The following is a 16,667-nucleotide window of genomic DNA, read 5'->3' as shown; positions in this document are numbered from 1 at the left end:
GGTGGAAATGTAAAATGTTATAGCCTCTTTTGAAAAAAGTTTGACATTTCTTAAAAAGTTAAATATATACCAAATATTTAAAAAACTATTACCCATCCTTTGCAATTTTTTTTTTTTTAAATGTAGACGAGAAGGGAACATATCCCAACTCATTCCATGAGGCCAGCTGAGGCCAATATTACCCTAATACAAAAACCAGACAAGAATATCACAAGGAAATAAAACAGGCCAATATCTCTTACAAATACAGATGTAAAGTCCTCAACAAAAGACTAGCTAATTGAATCAAGCAATATTTAAAAAGGATTATATACTATGAGATATCTCAAGAGTGCACGATGGTTTAAAATCTGAGAATCAAAAATGAATACTCAATACTCAGAATGAAAGACAAAAACCACATTATCATCTCAATTTCAATTTGACAAAAATCCAATGCTTTGGGTGAAAAAAACACTCAAAATCTAGACATAAGAAGTAAACTTCCTCAACCTGATAAAAAGTATCTACAAAAAACCCTCATTTAACACCATACTTAATGATCAAAGAAAATGCTTTACTCCTAAAACCAGGAGCGAGAAAAGGTTGTCTGCTCTTTCCACTTCTATTTAACAATGTATAGCCTGGGCAATTAGGCAAGAAAAAGACTTGAAAAGCATCAGATTGGAAAGGAAAAAAAAAAAACAAACCTTTATTTGCAGAAGACATGATCTTGTATGTAGAAAATTCTAAGAAAACCAATAAAGAACTATTACAATAACTGAGTTCAGTAAAGTTTAAGGAGGCAAGATTAGTATTAAAAAATCTACTATACATCAATATACTAGAAATGACAAATCCAAAAATGAAATTAAGAAAATAATTCCATTTACAATAGCATCAAAGAGAATAAAATATGTAGAAATAAACTTAACAAATGAAGTGCAAAACTTATACATTGAAAACTATATAACTTTGTTGAAAGAAATTAAAGAAGATATAAGTAAATGGAAAAACACTCTATGTTCGTAAAATGGAAGACTTTATGTTGTGAAGATGACAATACTCTCCAAATTGATCAACAGATTCAAAGCAATCCCTACCAAAATGCCAGCAGCTTTTTTTCTTCCCTCCCCCCGACTCCGGTTCAAGCCATTATTTCTCAGTCTAGTTGTATAGGACATAGCTCCCTGGCCCATGCTGATATTATGAGCCTAGCACTCCCTCCAGCTGAGGCAGTTGGTTGCTAGTTGTTGGTTGGCTGCTCACAGCAGCTCACGGCAGCTCTTGCCAGCTTTGGCTGCTCACGGCAGCACAGTTCCAGGGAGAGCTGTTGTTCACAATCTTAGCTGTACAGGGCGCAGCTCACTGGCCTATATGGGAATCGAACTGGTGACCTTGGCGTTAGGAGCATGGCGCTCCAATCACCTAAGCCACCAGGCTGGCCCAGGTTATTTTCCTTTTTGCAGAAATTGACATGCTGATCCTAAAATTCATAGGGGAATGTAGGGAACCTACAACAATCAAACAATCTTAATAAAGAGTAACAAGCTGGAGACTCACACTTCCCAATGTGAAAACATACTGCAAAGTTACAGTAGTCAAAACAGTGTGGTATTGGCATAACAACGGGTACATATATCAATGGAATGAAATTAGCAATCCAGAAATAAACCCTTACATTTATGGTTAATTGGTTTTTGACAAGGGTGCCAAGACAATTCAATGGAGGAAGAAATTCTTTTCAACAAATAGGGCTGGGACAACCGTATTCCCCATGTAAAAGAATTAATTTGGACCCTCTACATCACACCATCTACAAAAATTAACTAAAAAGAATAATAGACATGAACTTAAAAGCTACAGCTATTAAACTCTTAGAAGAACACAGGAGTAAATCTTCATGACCATGGGTTAGGCAATGGTTTCTTAAATATGGCACCAAAAGCACAAGTAACAAAAGTAACAATAGATAAATTGAACTTCATCAAAAGTCCAGTTCATAATTTTGTGTGATGAATGATGACTTCATTCATCATTTTGTCCTTCAAATGATACCATCAAGAAACTGAAAAGACAATCCACAGAATGAGAGAAAAATATTTGCTAATCATATATCTGATAAGACACTTAACAGGGAATATATAAAGAACTCTTACAACTCAACAATACAAAGACGAGGTGACGTCATCAAAATGGCAGCGAGAGGTGAGCCTCTGGAAATCTCCCCTGGAATTTACAACAAATCGAACAACTATAACTCCACAAAGGACTCCCTGCAAGGCAAGACGAAGAGGCCTACTACTGAACTCACCTAAAGGTGGGCAAATTGCGCAAGCAAGGGAGGAGGGAAGGGAGAAGTGCAGAGACGGAGCTGTACAGCCACAGGACGCAGACCTAGCTCAGTGCTCCAAGCTCACTGCATCCCGGAACTACCGCAGCTGTGGGAGAGGGAAGAACTCGGAATGCTAGGGCTCCATTTATGGCCCACAGGGCTGAGAGGACAGCATATAACATGGCTGAATCCAACGCTCATGGCAGAGACCTCGGAGCAAAGACTGAGAGACGAAGGCTGAAAACGGTGGTTTAAGCCCTCACTGCCGCAGAGAATGGAAGCCTTAGGCACTGAGACTAGCCGCACCCTCCCTACCCTCCCAGAGCTCACCCCACCCCAACCTGCCCAGTGTTAGAAGCAGAACAGTAGCAGTGTCAGATCAAAAGAACAGAATATTTGTAGTTCTGAGGACTGTGGTCGGCAGACACAGATTCACACCCCAACTAATTCCGGCAAAGGGGAGGGAGCCATGGAAGCAGGACTTGCTGTGGTGGTGGTCACCGCCTTTGCTCTGGGCCACCTCTCACAACCCACCCTGCCCCTGTCACCACCTATTTGGGCAGATCCCTGCAGAAGAAAACAGAACTGCTGAAACACATGGGCTCTGAATCTGGTGCAGCTTTGGAACTTCAAAAGCTCTCCGCATCCCCACAAGGATGCGGTGCCATATAACCTAGGTGAACTGTTACCAAAGGAGAAGCCTACCTTCCAAGGAATCCCCCTACTGTGTGAGAGGAATAGTGCAGAGAAAACATAACACTAAAGTGTGAGAGAGAAAATAAAGGCTGCAGTCAGAGAGAAAATAAAACACTCTACCAACACATACTGGAAAACAAAAGAAAGACCTCTTCCTATCAACCTGTTGCAGAACCCACTCCTGTAGATGTCTAGGAAGAGAAATAATAAAACATTAATTGCCATGAATAACCAAGTCAACAAGACAGCTCAGAAAGAAAATGAAAAGTCTCTAGAAAATGAACTTAAAGATATAGAAATATGTGACTTCAATGACAGAGAATTCAAGATTGCAGTTCTGAAAAAATTCAACGAGTTGCAAGAAAACACAGAAAGGCAGTTTAATGAAGTCAGAAACACAATCAAAGAACAACATGAACATTTTACCAAAGAGATTGAAATTTCAAAAAAGAACCAAATAGAATTTCTAGAGATTAGGAAATTAATAGAAGAAAAGAAGAATGAAATAGCCAGCTAAGGTAGTAGAGTTGACCAGATGGAGGAAAGAATCAGTGATATCGAAGATAGAAACCGAGAAATGACATGGATAGAAGAAGAAAGAGACTTGATACTTAAAAGAAGTGAAAGAACTTTACAAGAACTTTCTGGCTCCATCAGATAGAGCAATATAAGAATAATGGACATTCCAGAAGGGGAAGAAAGAGAGAAGGGAACAGAGAGTATATTCAAACAAATAGTCAATGAGAACTTCCCAAACTTGTGCAAAGAACTGGATCCTCCAATCCAAAAAGAAAATGAAATACCTAATTACCTCAACCACAACAGGCTTTCTTCAAAGCACATTGTATTGAAGCTGTCAAAAATCAATGACAAAGAAAAAATCCTCAAGGCAGCCAGGGAAAAGAAGACAGTAACCTACAAAGGAAAGCCCATTATATTATCATCAGATTTCTCAGCAGAAACTCTACAAGCCAGAAGGGAGTGGAACCAAACATTTAAACTATTGAAAGAGAGAAATTATGAGCCAAGAATAATATACCCAGCAAACATATCCTTTAGATATGACAGAAGAATAAAGACCTTTCCAGACATACAGGAGCTGAGGGAATTTTCTCATACACGACCTGCACTACAAGAAATACTAAAGGAAGCTATTTGATGACCATCACAAGGAACAATTTGTGGCAACCAAAACATAAAAAGGGGGAGAATAAAGGACTGAACCCAAACATGGGAATAGAGAAAGTTAGCATGCTGAAGAAAATGGAATACTCTAAATATCAAAATTTCTTTTACATAAACTTAATGGTAACCACTCAAAAAAAAAAAAGTAGAACTGAAATATGTACTGTAATTAAAAAAGAAACAGAGGGAAAAATCTTAGAATACCACCACACAGAAATAATAGACAATAACAAAAAGGCAAAGAAACAATGGAGACACAGTCTTACAAGAAAACTAAAGACAGAATGATAGGAAATCCTCACATATCAATAATCACCCTAGATGTAGATGGACTAAACTCACAAATACAAAGGCACACAGTAGCAGATTGGATCAAAAAACTAAACCCAACCATATGCTGTCTCCAAGAGACACATCTCAGATACAAGACAAGCATAGACTCGAAGTGAAAGGGTGGAAATTGATACTCCAAGAAAATGGTATCCAGAGAAAATCATGTGTATTCATACTGATATCAGATGAAACAGACTTCAGGGTGAAAAAGGGAACAAGAGATAATGATGGACATTTCATAATGGTAAAGGCGACTATACAACAAGAAGACATAACAGTCATCAATATTTATGCCCCAATCAGGGAGCACCGAAATATACCAAGCAACTACTAACAGAACTAAAGGGAGAAATTGACCAAAACTCAATTATACTAGGGGACCTAAATACATCATTGCTAGCTATGGATAGATCATCCAGACAAAAAATAAATAACGAAATAGCAGCCCTAAATGACACACTAGATGAAATGGACATAATTGATTTTATAGAGCACTTAATCCTCAAACATCAGACTACACATTTTTTTCTAGTGCACATGGAACATTCTCAAGGATAGACCATATATTGGAACCTAAAATTAGCCTCAGCAAATTTAAGAAGATTGAAATTCTACCAAGCATATTCTCTGATCACAAGGCTTTGAAAATGGATATCAACTGCAAAAACAAAGCAGGAAAAACCACAAATACATAGAGATTAAACAATATACTCTTAAAGAAAGACCGGGTCAAAGAAGTTAGAGGAGAGATCAAAAGGTACATAGAAACAAATGAGAATGAAAATATAACCTACCAAAAATATTGGGATGCTGTGAAAGCAGTTTTAAGAGGGAAATTTATATCATTACAGGCCTATCTCCAGAAACAAAAAAAATCCCAAATAAATAACCTCACGTTACACCTTAAAGAACTAGGAAAAAAAGAACAAATGAAACCCAAGGTCAGCAGAAGAAAGGAAATAATAAAAATCAGAACAGAAATAAATGAAACAGAAAACAGAAAGACAATAGAAAAAATTAATGTGACAAAGAGCTGGTTCTTTGAAAAGATTAGCAAAATTGACAAACTCTTGGTTAGACTCACTAAGATAAAAAGAGAAGACACTAGTAAACAAAATCAGAAATGAAAAAGGGGAAGTTATCAAGGATGCCACAGAAATACAAAGGATCATCCAAGAATACTATGAAGGACTATATGCCACCAAATTTAATAACCTAGAAGAAATGGACAACTTCTTAGAAATATAGAGCCTTCCTAGGCTGAACTATGAAGAACTGGAAAATCTAAACAGACTGATCACCAGTAAGGAAATTGAATCAGTCATCCAAAACCTTCCCAAAAGCAAAAGTTTGGGACCAGATGGCTTCACTAGTGAATTCTACCAAACCTTCAAAGAGGATCTAATACAGATCCTGCTCAAACTCTTCCAAAAAATTGAAGAAGAGACAGTACTCCCTAACTCATTTTATGAGGCCAACATTACCCTGATATCAAAACCTGGTAAGGGCAACACAAAAAAAGAAAACTACAGACCAATATCTCTGATGACTACAGATGCAAAAATCCTAAACAAAATTCTAGAAAATTGAGTGCAACAATGCATTAAAAAGATTATTCATCACGACCAAGTAGGGTTCATCCTAGGGGCACAAGGATGGTTCAACATACACAAATCCATCAATGTGATACATCACAGCAAGAAAATAAAGGACAAAAATCATATGGTTATGTCAATTGATGCAGAAAAAACATTTGACAAGATACAACGTCCATTTATGATTAAAACACTTAATAAAACACTTAATAAAACACTTAATAAAACACTTAATAAAATAGGTATAGAAGGAAAATACCTTAACATAATAAAGGCCATATAGGACAAACCCTCAGCTAATCTCATAATTAATGGTGAAAAACTGAAGCCCTTTGCTCTATGTTCAGGAACACGACAGGGCTATCCCCTATTACCTCTGCTTTTCAACATAGTGTTGGAAGTCCTTGCCAGAGCAATCAGGCAAGAGAAAGAAATAAAAGGCATCCATTTGGGAATGAAGAGGTTAAATTGTCACTCTTTGCAGATGACATAATGCTACATATAGAAAACCTTAAGGACTCCGTCAAAAGGCTATTAGAAACAATCAACGAATACAGTAAAGTTGCTGGCTACAAAATCAACGTACAAAAGTCCATTGCATTCCTATATACTAACAATGACATCTCAGAAAAAGAAATAAAAAAAAACCCAATTCCTTTTGCAATTGCAGCTAAAAGAATAAAATACCTAGGAATAAACTTAACCAAGGATGTGAGAGACCTATATGCTGAAAAGTATAAGACATTTTTAAAAGAAATTGAAGAAGACACAAAGAAATGGAAAGACATTCCATGCTCATGGATTGGAAGAATCACCGTAGTTAAAATGGCTATATTATCCAAAGCAATATACAGATTTAATGCAATCCCCGTCAAAATCCCAATAACATTTTTTAAAGAAATAGAACAAAAAATCATCAGATTTGTTTGGAACCACAAAAGACCCCAAATAGCCAGAGCAATCTTAAAAAAAAAAGAACAATGCTAGAGGTATCACACTCCCTGACTTTAGCTTGTGCTACAGGGCTACAATAATCAAAACAGCATGGTATTGGCAGAAAAACAGACACATAGACCAATGGGATAGAATTGAGAACCCAGCAATTAAACCACATAAACATGGACAGATAATTTTTGACAAAGAAGCAAAAATCATACAATGGAGAAAAGACAGCCTCTTCAATAAATGGTGCTGGCAGAATTGGAAAGCCACGAGCAAAAGAATGTATCTGGACTGCTATCTGTCACCATGTGCCAAAATTAATTCAAAATGAATTAAGGATTTAAGTATAATACCTGAAACAATAAACCACATAGAAGAAAAAATAGGTGCTAAACTTAAGGACCTTGGGTTCAAAGAGCGTTTTATGAATTTGACTCCAAAGGCAAGGGAAGTAAAAGCTAAAATAAATGAATGGGACTATATCAAGCTTAAAAGCTTCTGAACAACAAAAGAAACCACCAACAAAATAAAAAGGCAACCAACTGAATGGGAGAAGATTTTTGCAAACATTGCCTCTGATAAGGGGCTAACATCCAAAATATACAAGGACCTCATGAAACTCAACAACAAAAAACAAACAACCCAATTGAAAAATGGGCAGACGACCTGAAGAGACATATCTCCAAAGAGGACATACAAATTGCAAACAGACACATGAAAAATGCTCAACATCACTAATCATCAGAGAAATGCAAATAAAAACCACAATGAGATATCACTTCACCCCAGTTAGAATGGCTATCATCAACAAGACAAATAGTAACAAGTGTTCGAGAGGCTGTGGAGAAAAAGGAACCCTCATACACTGTTGGTGGGAATGCAGACTGGTGCAGCCGCTATGGAAGGCAGTGTGGAGGTTCCTCAAAAAATTACGAATAGAATTACCATATGACCCAGCAATCCCTCTCCTGGGTATCTACCCAAAAAATCTGAAAACATTTATACATAAAGACATGTGTGCTCCAATGTTCATTGCAACTTTATTTACGGTGGCTAAGACATGGAAACAACCAAAATGTCCTTCGATAGATGAATGGATAAAGAAGTTGTGGTATATATACACAATGGAATACTATTTGGCAGTAAGGAAAGATGAAATAGGACCATTTATGACAACATGGATGGGTCTTGAGAGTATAATGCTAAGCGAAACAAGTCAGACAGAAAAAGCAGAGAACCATATAATTTCACTGATATGTGGTATATGAACCAAAAACAACAAAAGAACAAGACAAACAAATGAAAAACAAAAACTCATAGACACAGACAATAGTTTAGTGGTTACCAGAGGGTAAGAGGGGTGGGGGGCGGGAGATGATGGTAAAGAGGATCAAATATATGGTGATGGAACGAGAACTGACTCTGGGTCGTGAACATAAAATGTGATTTATAGATGATGTAATACAGAATTGTACACCTGAAATCTATGTAACTTAGCTAACAATTGTTATCCCAATAAACTTTAATTTAAAAAAAAGCGAAAAACAATACAAAAACAAACAATCCAATTATAAAATGGCAAAATATTTGAGTAGACATTTCTCCAAAGAAGATATACAAATGGCCTATAAGCACATGAAAAGATGCTCAGCATGATTAACCACTAGGGGGATACAAATAAAAAACACAATCAGACACTACTTCATTCTCACTAAAATGGCTAAAATCAGAATGACAGATAATCACAATGTTGGCAAATATGTGGAGAAATTGGAACTCACACATCTATGGTGCAAATGTAAAATGGTGCTATCATTTAGAAAGAGTTTTGATAGTTCCTCAAAAATAGAGTTACTCAGATACTTATCATTAATTATAATATAACTCAGATACTCATAGTTATAATATAACTCAGATACTTATCATTTATTAATTAAAACAAGTTATAATATTTTTAATTAATTAATTAAAAATTAATTATAGCAAATTATAATAATTATAACATTGTAATATAACTCACTAAATATGACTCATTACTTATAATATAACTCAGATACTGATCATTAATTAATTAAAGCAAATTAAGCTATTCTTAGTTACCAGTATATCTCCACTCACCTGGTTAAACATTAAAAGAGTGACAATAACAAATGTTGATACGAATATGGAGCTACTGTTACTTTCCTACCTTGCTTATGGGCAGTAGTTGGTATAAGCACCTTGTAATAGTCTTTGGTATAAACAAATACTAAATATATGTAAGGCTTATGACTTAGAAATTCCACTCCTTGCTATGTCCATACTCAGAAGATTTAGTGCTTATGTCAAACAAAAGATAGGTATAAGAATATTTATAGCAACATTATTTTAAAAAGCATCAAACCAGAGATAACACAAATGCCCATCAATAGTAAATTTGATAAATATTGTGTGTTACAGTAATAAAATGAAATACTAGGCAAAATTTATCTATGGTGATAGAAGTTAAAATGCTGGTCATCTTGTGGGAGAGTTTTGACTGGGAGCCTGCTGGGATACTGGAAATATTCTATATCATGATTTGGGCGGTGATTAAACATACATATGTGTGTGTGCTTAAACATTTTTTTCCGATACATTACATGTATTTGTAAATTTTACTGTATGCATTTTATAACTTAGTAATAAAAAAGTGAGAATAGATTTATGTATCTGTTCATTTTGGAAACATCAATACAGGATGAATAACCTAGACATTTATAAAAATGTTGCTTCTGAAGTACGAACAAGGTTGAAGAGCTGGGGGAGGACATGGAAATTCCCTGAGTATATATTTTCATGTAGTTTTAACTTTTTAATCATATTAATGTTTTCAATATTCAAAAAATAAAATTGCATCAATAAGGATGGAAACATAATTTTTATGGGATGGTGGCAGAAACAGATGTTGGCAAGTAATTTCATCTTCTATTTTACAATTTCTAGTCTCCTTTGGAGTTAGGTTGGTGTCATATAATTAGTATTGGACAAAAAGCTTTAAGAAGAAGGCTTTGGTTTGAAAGCCCATTTTAAAGAGCTGATTTTAATCCTCTAGTATTCTCTTCCCTTGAATTAATCATGGAGGGTCACATCCTGAGACCATGGAGACACAGGGTGGAATTCTTCCTGGATCTCTAAGTCACCACATGGAGTACAACTATCCTGAAGAATTATTCAAGTTGGATTGGAGTTTTTGCGAATGAGAAATAAACCTTTTTGATTTTGGGACCTCTTTTTTGCCTCAGCATAAGAGCATATTCCGCAAATATAAACGTAAATTTGAGGTGATTTGTTGAGAGTGAAGAGACCTAGTGGTTATGTTAAGGGAATTGGGGAGAATGAGATAAAGGTTTTCAAGACTCTCTAGAAAAATAAGAATGAGAACCTCTATAGAATATTAGAGCTAGAAGAAAACTAGGGACATGACTCTATTCTTTTCATTTTGAAAACAGAAATTAGGACCAGAGAAACTAATCATTAGCCTTAACCCAATTGGGTTAAGGTCACATAACAAGTTAGAGGTAGAGACAGGATTACAATCTGGGATTCTGAGACCTTGAGAATAGTCTCAGGGTTAGGCTAAAAATACTTTTGAGAGCAGCTAAACATTTGCTTAGGGTCCTTTAGGCTATTCTGAACTTTCCGCAATTTCCTGATGCAGTCTCTAGATTGGAATAGCAGCCCCTTTCAATTTTTTTGACCTCAAATTTGAAGTCGCAACACAATCCCCTTTTCATTTCCACTTTACTGCCCTTCCACCTATGCAGTCCACTATATGTGACTTGAAATAATTAGGAAATATCTATTACAAGAATTGGTATTTTCACTTTTTACTTTATACTTCTTACCTTTCATGATTTGAATCACTTGTATAAACTAAGTGACAAAAAAAATGTCCTTGTTGAGAATTTTGCTCCCCCATCTTTGATGTTCTTTTTGGTGAATAAGCTCTTTCTCCCCCTATATATAAGGCATAAGAAATGCCTGTGGCCTTGTTTAAATGAACGTCTAGAGGGCCCAGCTCATTTTGTTACAAACATATTCTTTTGATTCATAAAGTCTCTATTTCAACATTGTCAAGACTGGGTGACCAGCCATAAGCTTCTCCCTACCATCTCTATCTATAGTTTGGGTAACTTCACCCTTGTATCTTCCTCAGGCTCATATTGGCTACATCTTTTCCTTACCTCTCTTTGCTCCATCTCCATTTCTGAGATACGGCATCAGTAAAGCAGATTACTTCCTGACCTCTCTTTTCCAACTCCTCTCTCACCCTGGAGATTAAAGGAGGTCATTGTCACATCATCATTGGCCAGCCAATCAGGTGAGCACCTCCCTTCTATGGCCTTCTTGTTCTAGAGGGGTTCTCAGGCAGCTTCAATGGAAGGAGGGAGTCAAGAATAAGGCCTGGCATAAGTTCAAAAATGATAATTACGACATGGATTGTGTATATTCTCTCCCGGAAAGGTGTAGGGTTCCCCTTCCCACCAAAAACCAGTTCGGTAAGTGAAGTTGGTAGTAGCCATGTAGAATTGTTTCTCATGTATCTTCTCTCTTTTGAGCCCATTGCTGAAATTCTAGAGAGAAGACCTTACAATATATAACTATGGATAAGAATGGAGGAGGGGAGCTGGGCTTCTAGGTATTTCGAAGGCATCAACTTACCAATTTGTTGCAGGATATTGAAGTTGTGGAAAGCGAGGCTGTGTCTGTAGTACAACACTGGTTGAACAAAGTGAGTAAAATTTCTTTATGATTCAGGGTACCCAAAATTGTAGAGAACTGGCCTCAGTTGGTATAGGGATCTGGACTTCTCTTTCCCTAGAATGGGAAACTCAAGTTCATTGCCAAATACCCTGCCTATAGCTGTGTCTAATTCACCAGATATACTAGAGGATGCTGGGGCTTGTGTCCTTGTAAGAGATGCATTGGAATCACCAGTAGCCCTACCCGGCATCTCAAGCATACTGGATGCAGGGTTTCAGATGTGCCGCCCAGCTACAGGATGTCTCAGGAATAAGGCCAAGGACTTAGTGACCTCCCTGGAAGCCCATGGGAAGGTAGCAATAGGCACAATTATTGACAAGACTGTGAGATACAGAGTGTGTATGTGTGGACATGTAGCGTATGTGTTGTGATGGAGAGGAAGAAAAGGGAAAAGGAAAAAGAGGAAGAACTGGGGATCAGATATTGAGTGACACTTTCAGAGGGAAATTATTCACCTTTAAGACTGAAGAAGAGGCTTCCCAGGATATAAAGGAGAAGATGTCCACCACCAACCCTCCTACCTATGGCCAAGATGTGCATGTGACCAGAGATGTGGTAATTGAGTTTGAGACAACTATCCTGGGGAAATGGGGGGTGGTTGGGTGAGTGAGTGGAGCTTGTCCAGGCTCGGCTCTGCCCTAGCCATGGAATCCTTGCTGGGGAGTAATCACGTGGACCCTACCTGAATTTCCTAGGTGAAGCACCATCTCTCAAAGTCTGATTTGTTAGCAAACCAGAGTCAAGAAGTCCTGGAGGAAAGAACAAGAATCCAGTTCATAAGATGGAGGTAAAGCAAGTCTCATTTGTCCTGAGCTACGTTGTGGGGAGAGAGAAGAAAAGGCACAAGATCCCCTCATCAGGCTCCCTGGCTAACACAAACCCACAGCCATTCTTCTCTAGAGATGTTGACTCCTGTGACTGAGAAAGCTTTCAGCCTTACTTTGGGGTCTTAAGGAAATATCTTTGCTATCTTTGCTATCCAGCTCATTCCTAAGTTTTAAAATGACTTGAGGGGTTGGAAAACTAAGCTTGCTCACCATTTCTTGAATGCTTCTGAATAAATTTCAGGCTTTTGTTATTTTTTGCAGTTGATTCGTTCAGAAGTGGCTGCACTTTAAAGAGCTAAAAGAAAATAAGCTTTTAAAATGCAAAAGCCAAAGCCCTCCTCTGCAACTGAGGTGAGAGGAGGTTTCTCAGTGCCTCAGGCTAGAACTCTGTGCTCAGCATTCTGGTGGCTCTGCCAGCGTCCCATTCTGCTGCTGTGCCTGCAGAAGCACAGACCATCCACATCCTGGCTCTGAAGTTGCTGACTCAAGGTGGAGAGAGCTGGGCCTGAGCTGGCTCACTCCTTCAGCATAAGCTTCCCTATTTCCTTCCTGGGACTTGTGCTCTGGGACTTGGGGTTACTTTTGCCCAGTAGAACTGTGGGATTAAACTGTGAAGAGCCCTCCCTCATCGCTATATGTTCCTCCATGTGTTTTTTACATGCCTCCATCTCTAGCCTTGCTCTTTTCTATCAAGGAGGATATATTTCTCAAGAAATGTATTTTTGTTTCAGGATATCGAATTTTCAGGTGTTTACCCCGTCCGGTGACATTAGCACTTTAAATAGGGATTCAAATGCTCAGTAACTACATAATAGGAAGGGGATTTGGTACCTACATGGGAAAAGACTTTTAGGATGTGAAACCTTCCAAAGTCCCTAAAACCATAAATGTTGTTGATTGTAATCCAACCACAGCCCTCCACACGGGAGGCTGGCCCATGCCTGGCATGGATGCGCTATAGAACTCTAAACATTACAGTTCCTTGGTTTGGATAATATGCATATCATCTTCCACTACGTTTTAAATCTTAGCTGTGTGGCATCACCTAGGTTCAAGCTTTAGAGCCATGCTACAGGAATCACAGTCAATTATCTCTATATAATTTTTCCCCTCTGGATTTCTATGGAAACTGCAAACCAATAAGCTCTGCCTGGTTCCCCCTATCGTCTACTGGTTTTGGCATTCTCCTATTAGCATCAGTAAGTGTGTAGTCAGGGAATGCATATCCCTTTAGAAGCGTCACTGGATGCTCCTTTATTTGTAGATGTGTTCTGACCATCTGATGTTTGCTAGGCCCTCTGGAAGGCAGTGAAAAGAACAATCAGAGTCCCCAGTCTCAAACAGATGAAACTTAACTAGGTGAAGAAAGTGTGCAAACGTTAAGGACAGTGTTCCAAGAAGGCCTGAGGAGTGTCAACAAAAGCATCGCTTGCGAGACTCAGGTTGCTCCTGTCCTAGGCATAGCTGCTGGGTACTCAAAAAGATTTCTAGCAGGACGTGTACTTGGATTGACCCATGAACTGAGCAGGACCTAAATAAATAGGAGCGGAAGTGGGCCTCTCACAGGTGCAAGGGCCTTGGCAACTTGGCCAATCTGGTCTGGACTCCAGGGCCCAGTGCTGCGGCCTCTTCTTCCCTGAGGCCTCCCCCTTTCTGCCTCTGTTGGGGGTAATCTCTCTCCTCTGGAATCCCTTCATTTTTCTTATACCTCTTTGAGCACAGACCCAGCTCCTCCTGGTGTGAACAACGTTCATGAGTACACCTATATCCCCCAGGCAGTATCAACACTGTCTTCACATTAAAAGTCACGAAGCACCTAGAACAAGGCATTATCCAGAGAAGGCAGTTTCCATAGACACAGAAATGGGGGATTCAGTGGACAGACTGATTTCACTAGAGTGGAGGGTTTGTGAGGGGAAGAGGGGAATATGGAATTGGGAAGGATAGGAAGGGGACCATAGAGAGGAAGGCAAATCCAGCAGAGTGAAATAAAAACAACAGTAGCAATGAGCTTCTTTGTGACAGAGTTTTCTAAAAGTATCTCTAAACCATAGTGAATATGGCACAATGCTGATCATAAAGAGCTGATAACGAAGTTGGAGAGGAATTCAGAAGGAGCGAATTTCATGCCTTCCAAGACCACTGGCCTGCTGTGTAACTCTTTAGTAAAGGACTTAACCTCTCAATTCTCCTTAGGATCATTTGCAACTGCCCAGGATTATTGGGTGGCTCAGTGGTACTTGGTTAGTTAAAAGAACACTTTGAGTTCCTGATACTGTGTTTCCCCGAAAATAAGACCTAGCTGGGCAATCAGCTCTAATGAGTCTTTTGGAGCAAAAATTAATATAAGACCCAGTCTTATTTTACTATAATAAGTGTATTATATTATATTATATTATATTATACCCAGTCTTATCGTAAAATAAGACAGGGTCTTTAATATAATATAATAATATAATATAATGTAATATAATGTAATGTAATATAATATAATATAATATAATATAATATATGCCCTGTCTTATATAATATAATATAAAATCGGGTCTTATATTAATTTTTGCTCCAAAGGATGCATTAGAGCTGATTGTCCAGCTAGGTCTTATTTTCGGGGAAACACGGTACTAGAAATGTCAAGGACCAGCTCAAAAGTTCATGGTGATAGGGTTGGAACTATCATTCATATGATTGCAACACTAGCAGTTTCATGATGCCTAGTGAAAAAAAACAAAACTCAGGAGTCCCAGGGTTTGAATGGTGTTTTGCAGCCATACCCGTATCTTCCAAGTGCCAAGTGAGGTGAGAGAAGAGGTTATGCGTGACAGAATAGAGCAGGTGAGACGAAGGTAAGCCACAGGGACAAGTCTATTTGTATTCCTAATTGGGGTCAGGTGGGATGGGGGTGGCTGCTGGCCTTACTTCTGACAGTCTCCCTTGGCTCCAGCTCAAACCTAGGCCTGGCCAAGCCTGGCACCCCTCTGGGCTGACTGCTTCTTCGTAAGACTCTACTCCTAGGCCCAGACAGGGTGATGGCCCAGGCATGGGCTGCATGCCCCACCCCAGCCTGGGCTGTGGTCTGGGTGGGCTCTGCCATCTTACAGTCATCCCTCTTCTCTGTCCCCTGCAGCTTATGCCATTTAACGGATGAATCATCTCAGGAGATTCACAGCAGAAATTCCCACTCAGACTGCTGAGAGAACTGACAGGTGAGGAGCCAGGCAGAGCAGATGGCTATCCTGGGCAGGAAGACTGTGCACTGGGGCAGGGGCTTGATAGTCAGGTTTAGCCTTTCCCTCTTGGTGAGGGCCTGCACTTGGGACCAATGCAGGTGGGGGAGGAGGCAGCTGCTTTAGGCTCCCGCAGTGCCTCTCATAAGTTTCTGAAAGGACTTGATGTTGTTCAGATTGGCCTCTCTGACTCTCTTAACTGTGGTGTCAGACCAGTGCTTTTCAATGGTGTGCAGGCCTGGGGATCACCTGCGGGTCTGGTTTTAGTCCATCGTTGGGCCTGCAGCTCTACATTTCTGATGCTCCCAGGCAATGCTGCTGCTGGTCTGCTGACCCCATTTTGAACCACAAGATCACAAGGCACTGTAGTCAGGAGCGAGGGCACATAAGTTTTGGCCCTACCACCAAGTAGGTACATGACTTTGGGTCACATGACCCCTTGGCCTGCACTTGGTAGCAGTGGTAATAACAGTGGCTATTTATGTGGCTCTGGAAGGTGGAAGGCCAATGACAGGCGATACAACTACAGGAGCCATCCATTTAGGAAATAGTTACTGCATCCCTGCAAGGCATGAAAGACCATACTGGCTGGCATGGGTGGCTGATTTAGACACAGCTGACCCCCAACAAGTTTAAAGGAGGGCCACAGAGATGTAATGTGGCATTTATTGAGCACTTCCTGTATGCCAGCTTCTGCACAAGGCACTTTGTCAAGATGTCTCCTCTGACCCAAAACAACCTTACTAGGAGGCATTGTTTATGC

The 16,667-nt window shown here is 39.0% G+C and overlaps 1 protein-coding gene across 1 annotated transcript; it reads left to right on the top strand.

Moving 5' to 3' along the window:
- The first annotated feature begins 11,507 nt into the window (after nucleotides 1-11,507).
- Nucleotides 11,508-15,871, top strand: SPATA19 (spermatogenesis associated 19). The gene is made up of 6 exons (XM_033097472.1): nucleotides 11,508-11,585; nucleotides 11,762-11,818; nucleotides 12,313-12,405; nucleotides 12,546-12,637; nucleotides 15,446-15,523; nucleotides 15,805-15,871. Exons 1-6 carry the CDS (start codon nucleotides 11,508-11,510, stop codon nucleotides 15,869-15,871), a joined length of 465 nt encoding a protein of 154 aa, XP_032953363.1.
- Nucleotides 15,872-16,667: the final 796 nt, after the last annotated feature.

The sequence above is a fragment of the Rhinolophus ferrumequinum genome, chromosome 25 (genome assembly GCF_004115265.2).
Source record: "Rhinolophus ferrumequinum isolate MPI-CBG mRhiFer1 chromosome 25, mRhiFer1_v1.p, whole genome shotgun sequence".
Lineage (NCBI taxonomy): Eukaryota > Metazoa > Chordata > Mammalia > Chiroptera > Rhinolophidae > Rhinolophus > Rhinolophus ferrumequinum.
The sequence above is the reverse complement of the archived record's forward strand: the minus strand, read 5'-3'. Positions and strand labels throughout refer to the sequence as shown.

What these genes read in the sequence shown, in the direction of transcription:
- SPATA19 (XM_033097472.1), top strand. Translation starts at nt 11,508, where the DNA reads ATGATAATTACGACATGGATTGTGTATATTCTCTCCCGGAAAGGTGTA. An exon ending in TCCCACCAAAAACCAGTTCG is followed by an intron (nt 11,586 to 11,761) that starts GTAAGTGAAGTT and finishes AATTTGTTGCAG; the next exon opens with GATATTGAAGTTGTGGAAAG. An exon ending in TACAACACTGGTTGAACAAA is followed by an intron (nt 11,819 to 12,312) that starts GTGAGTAAAATT and finishes TTCACCTTTAAG; the next exon opens with ACTGAAGAAGAGGCTTCCCA.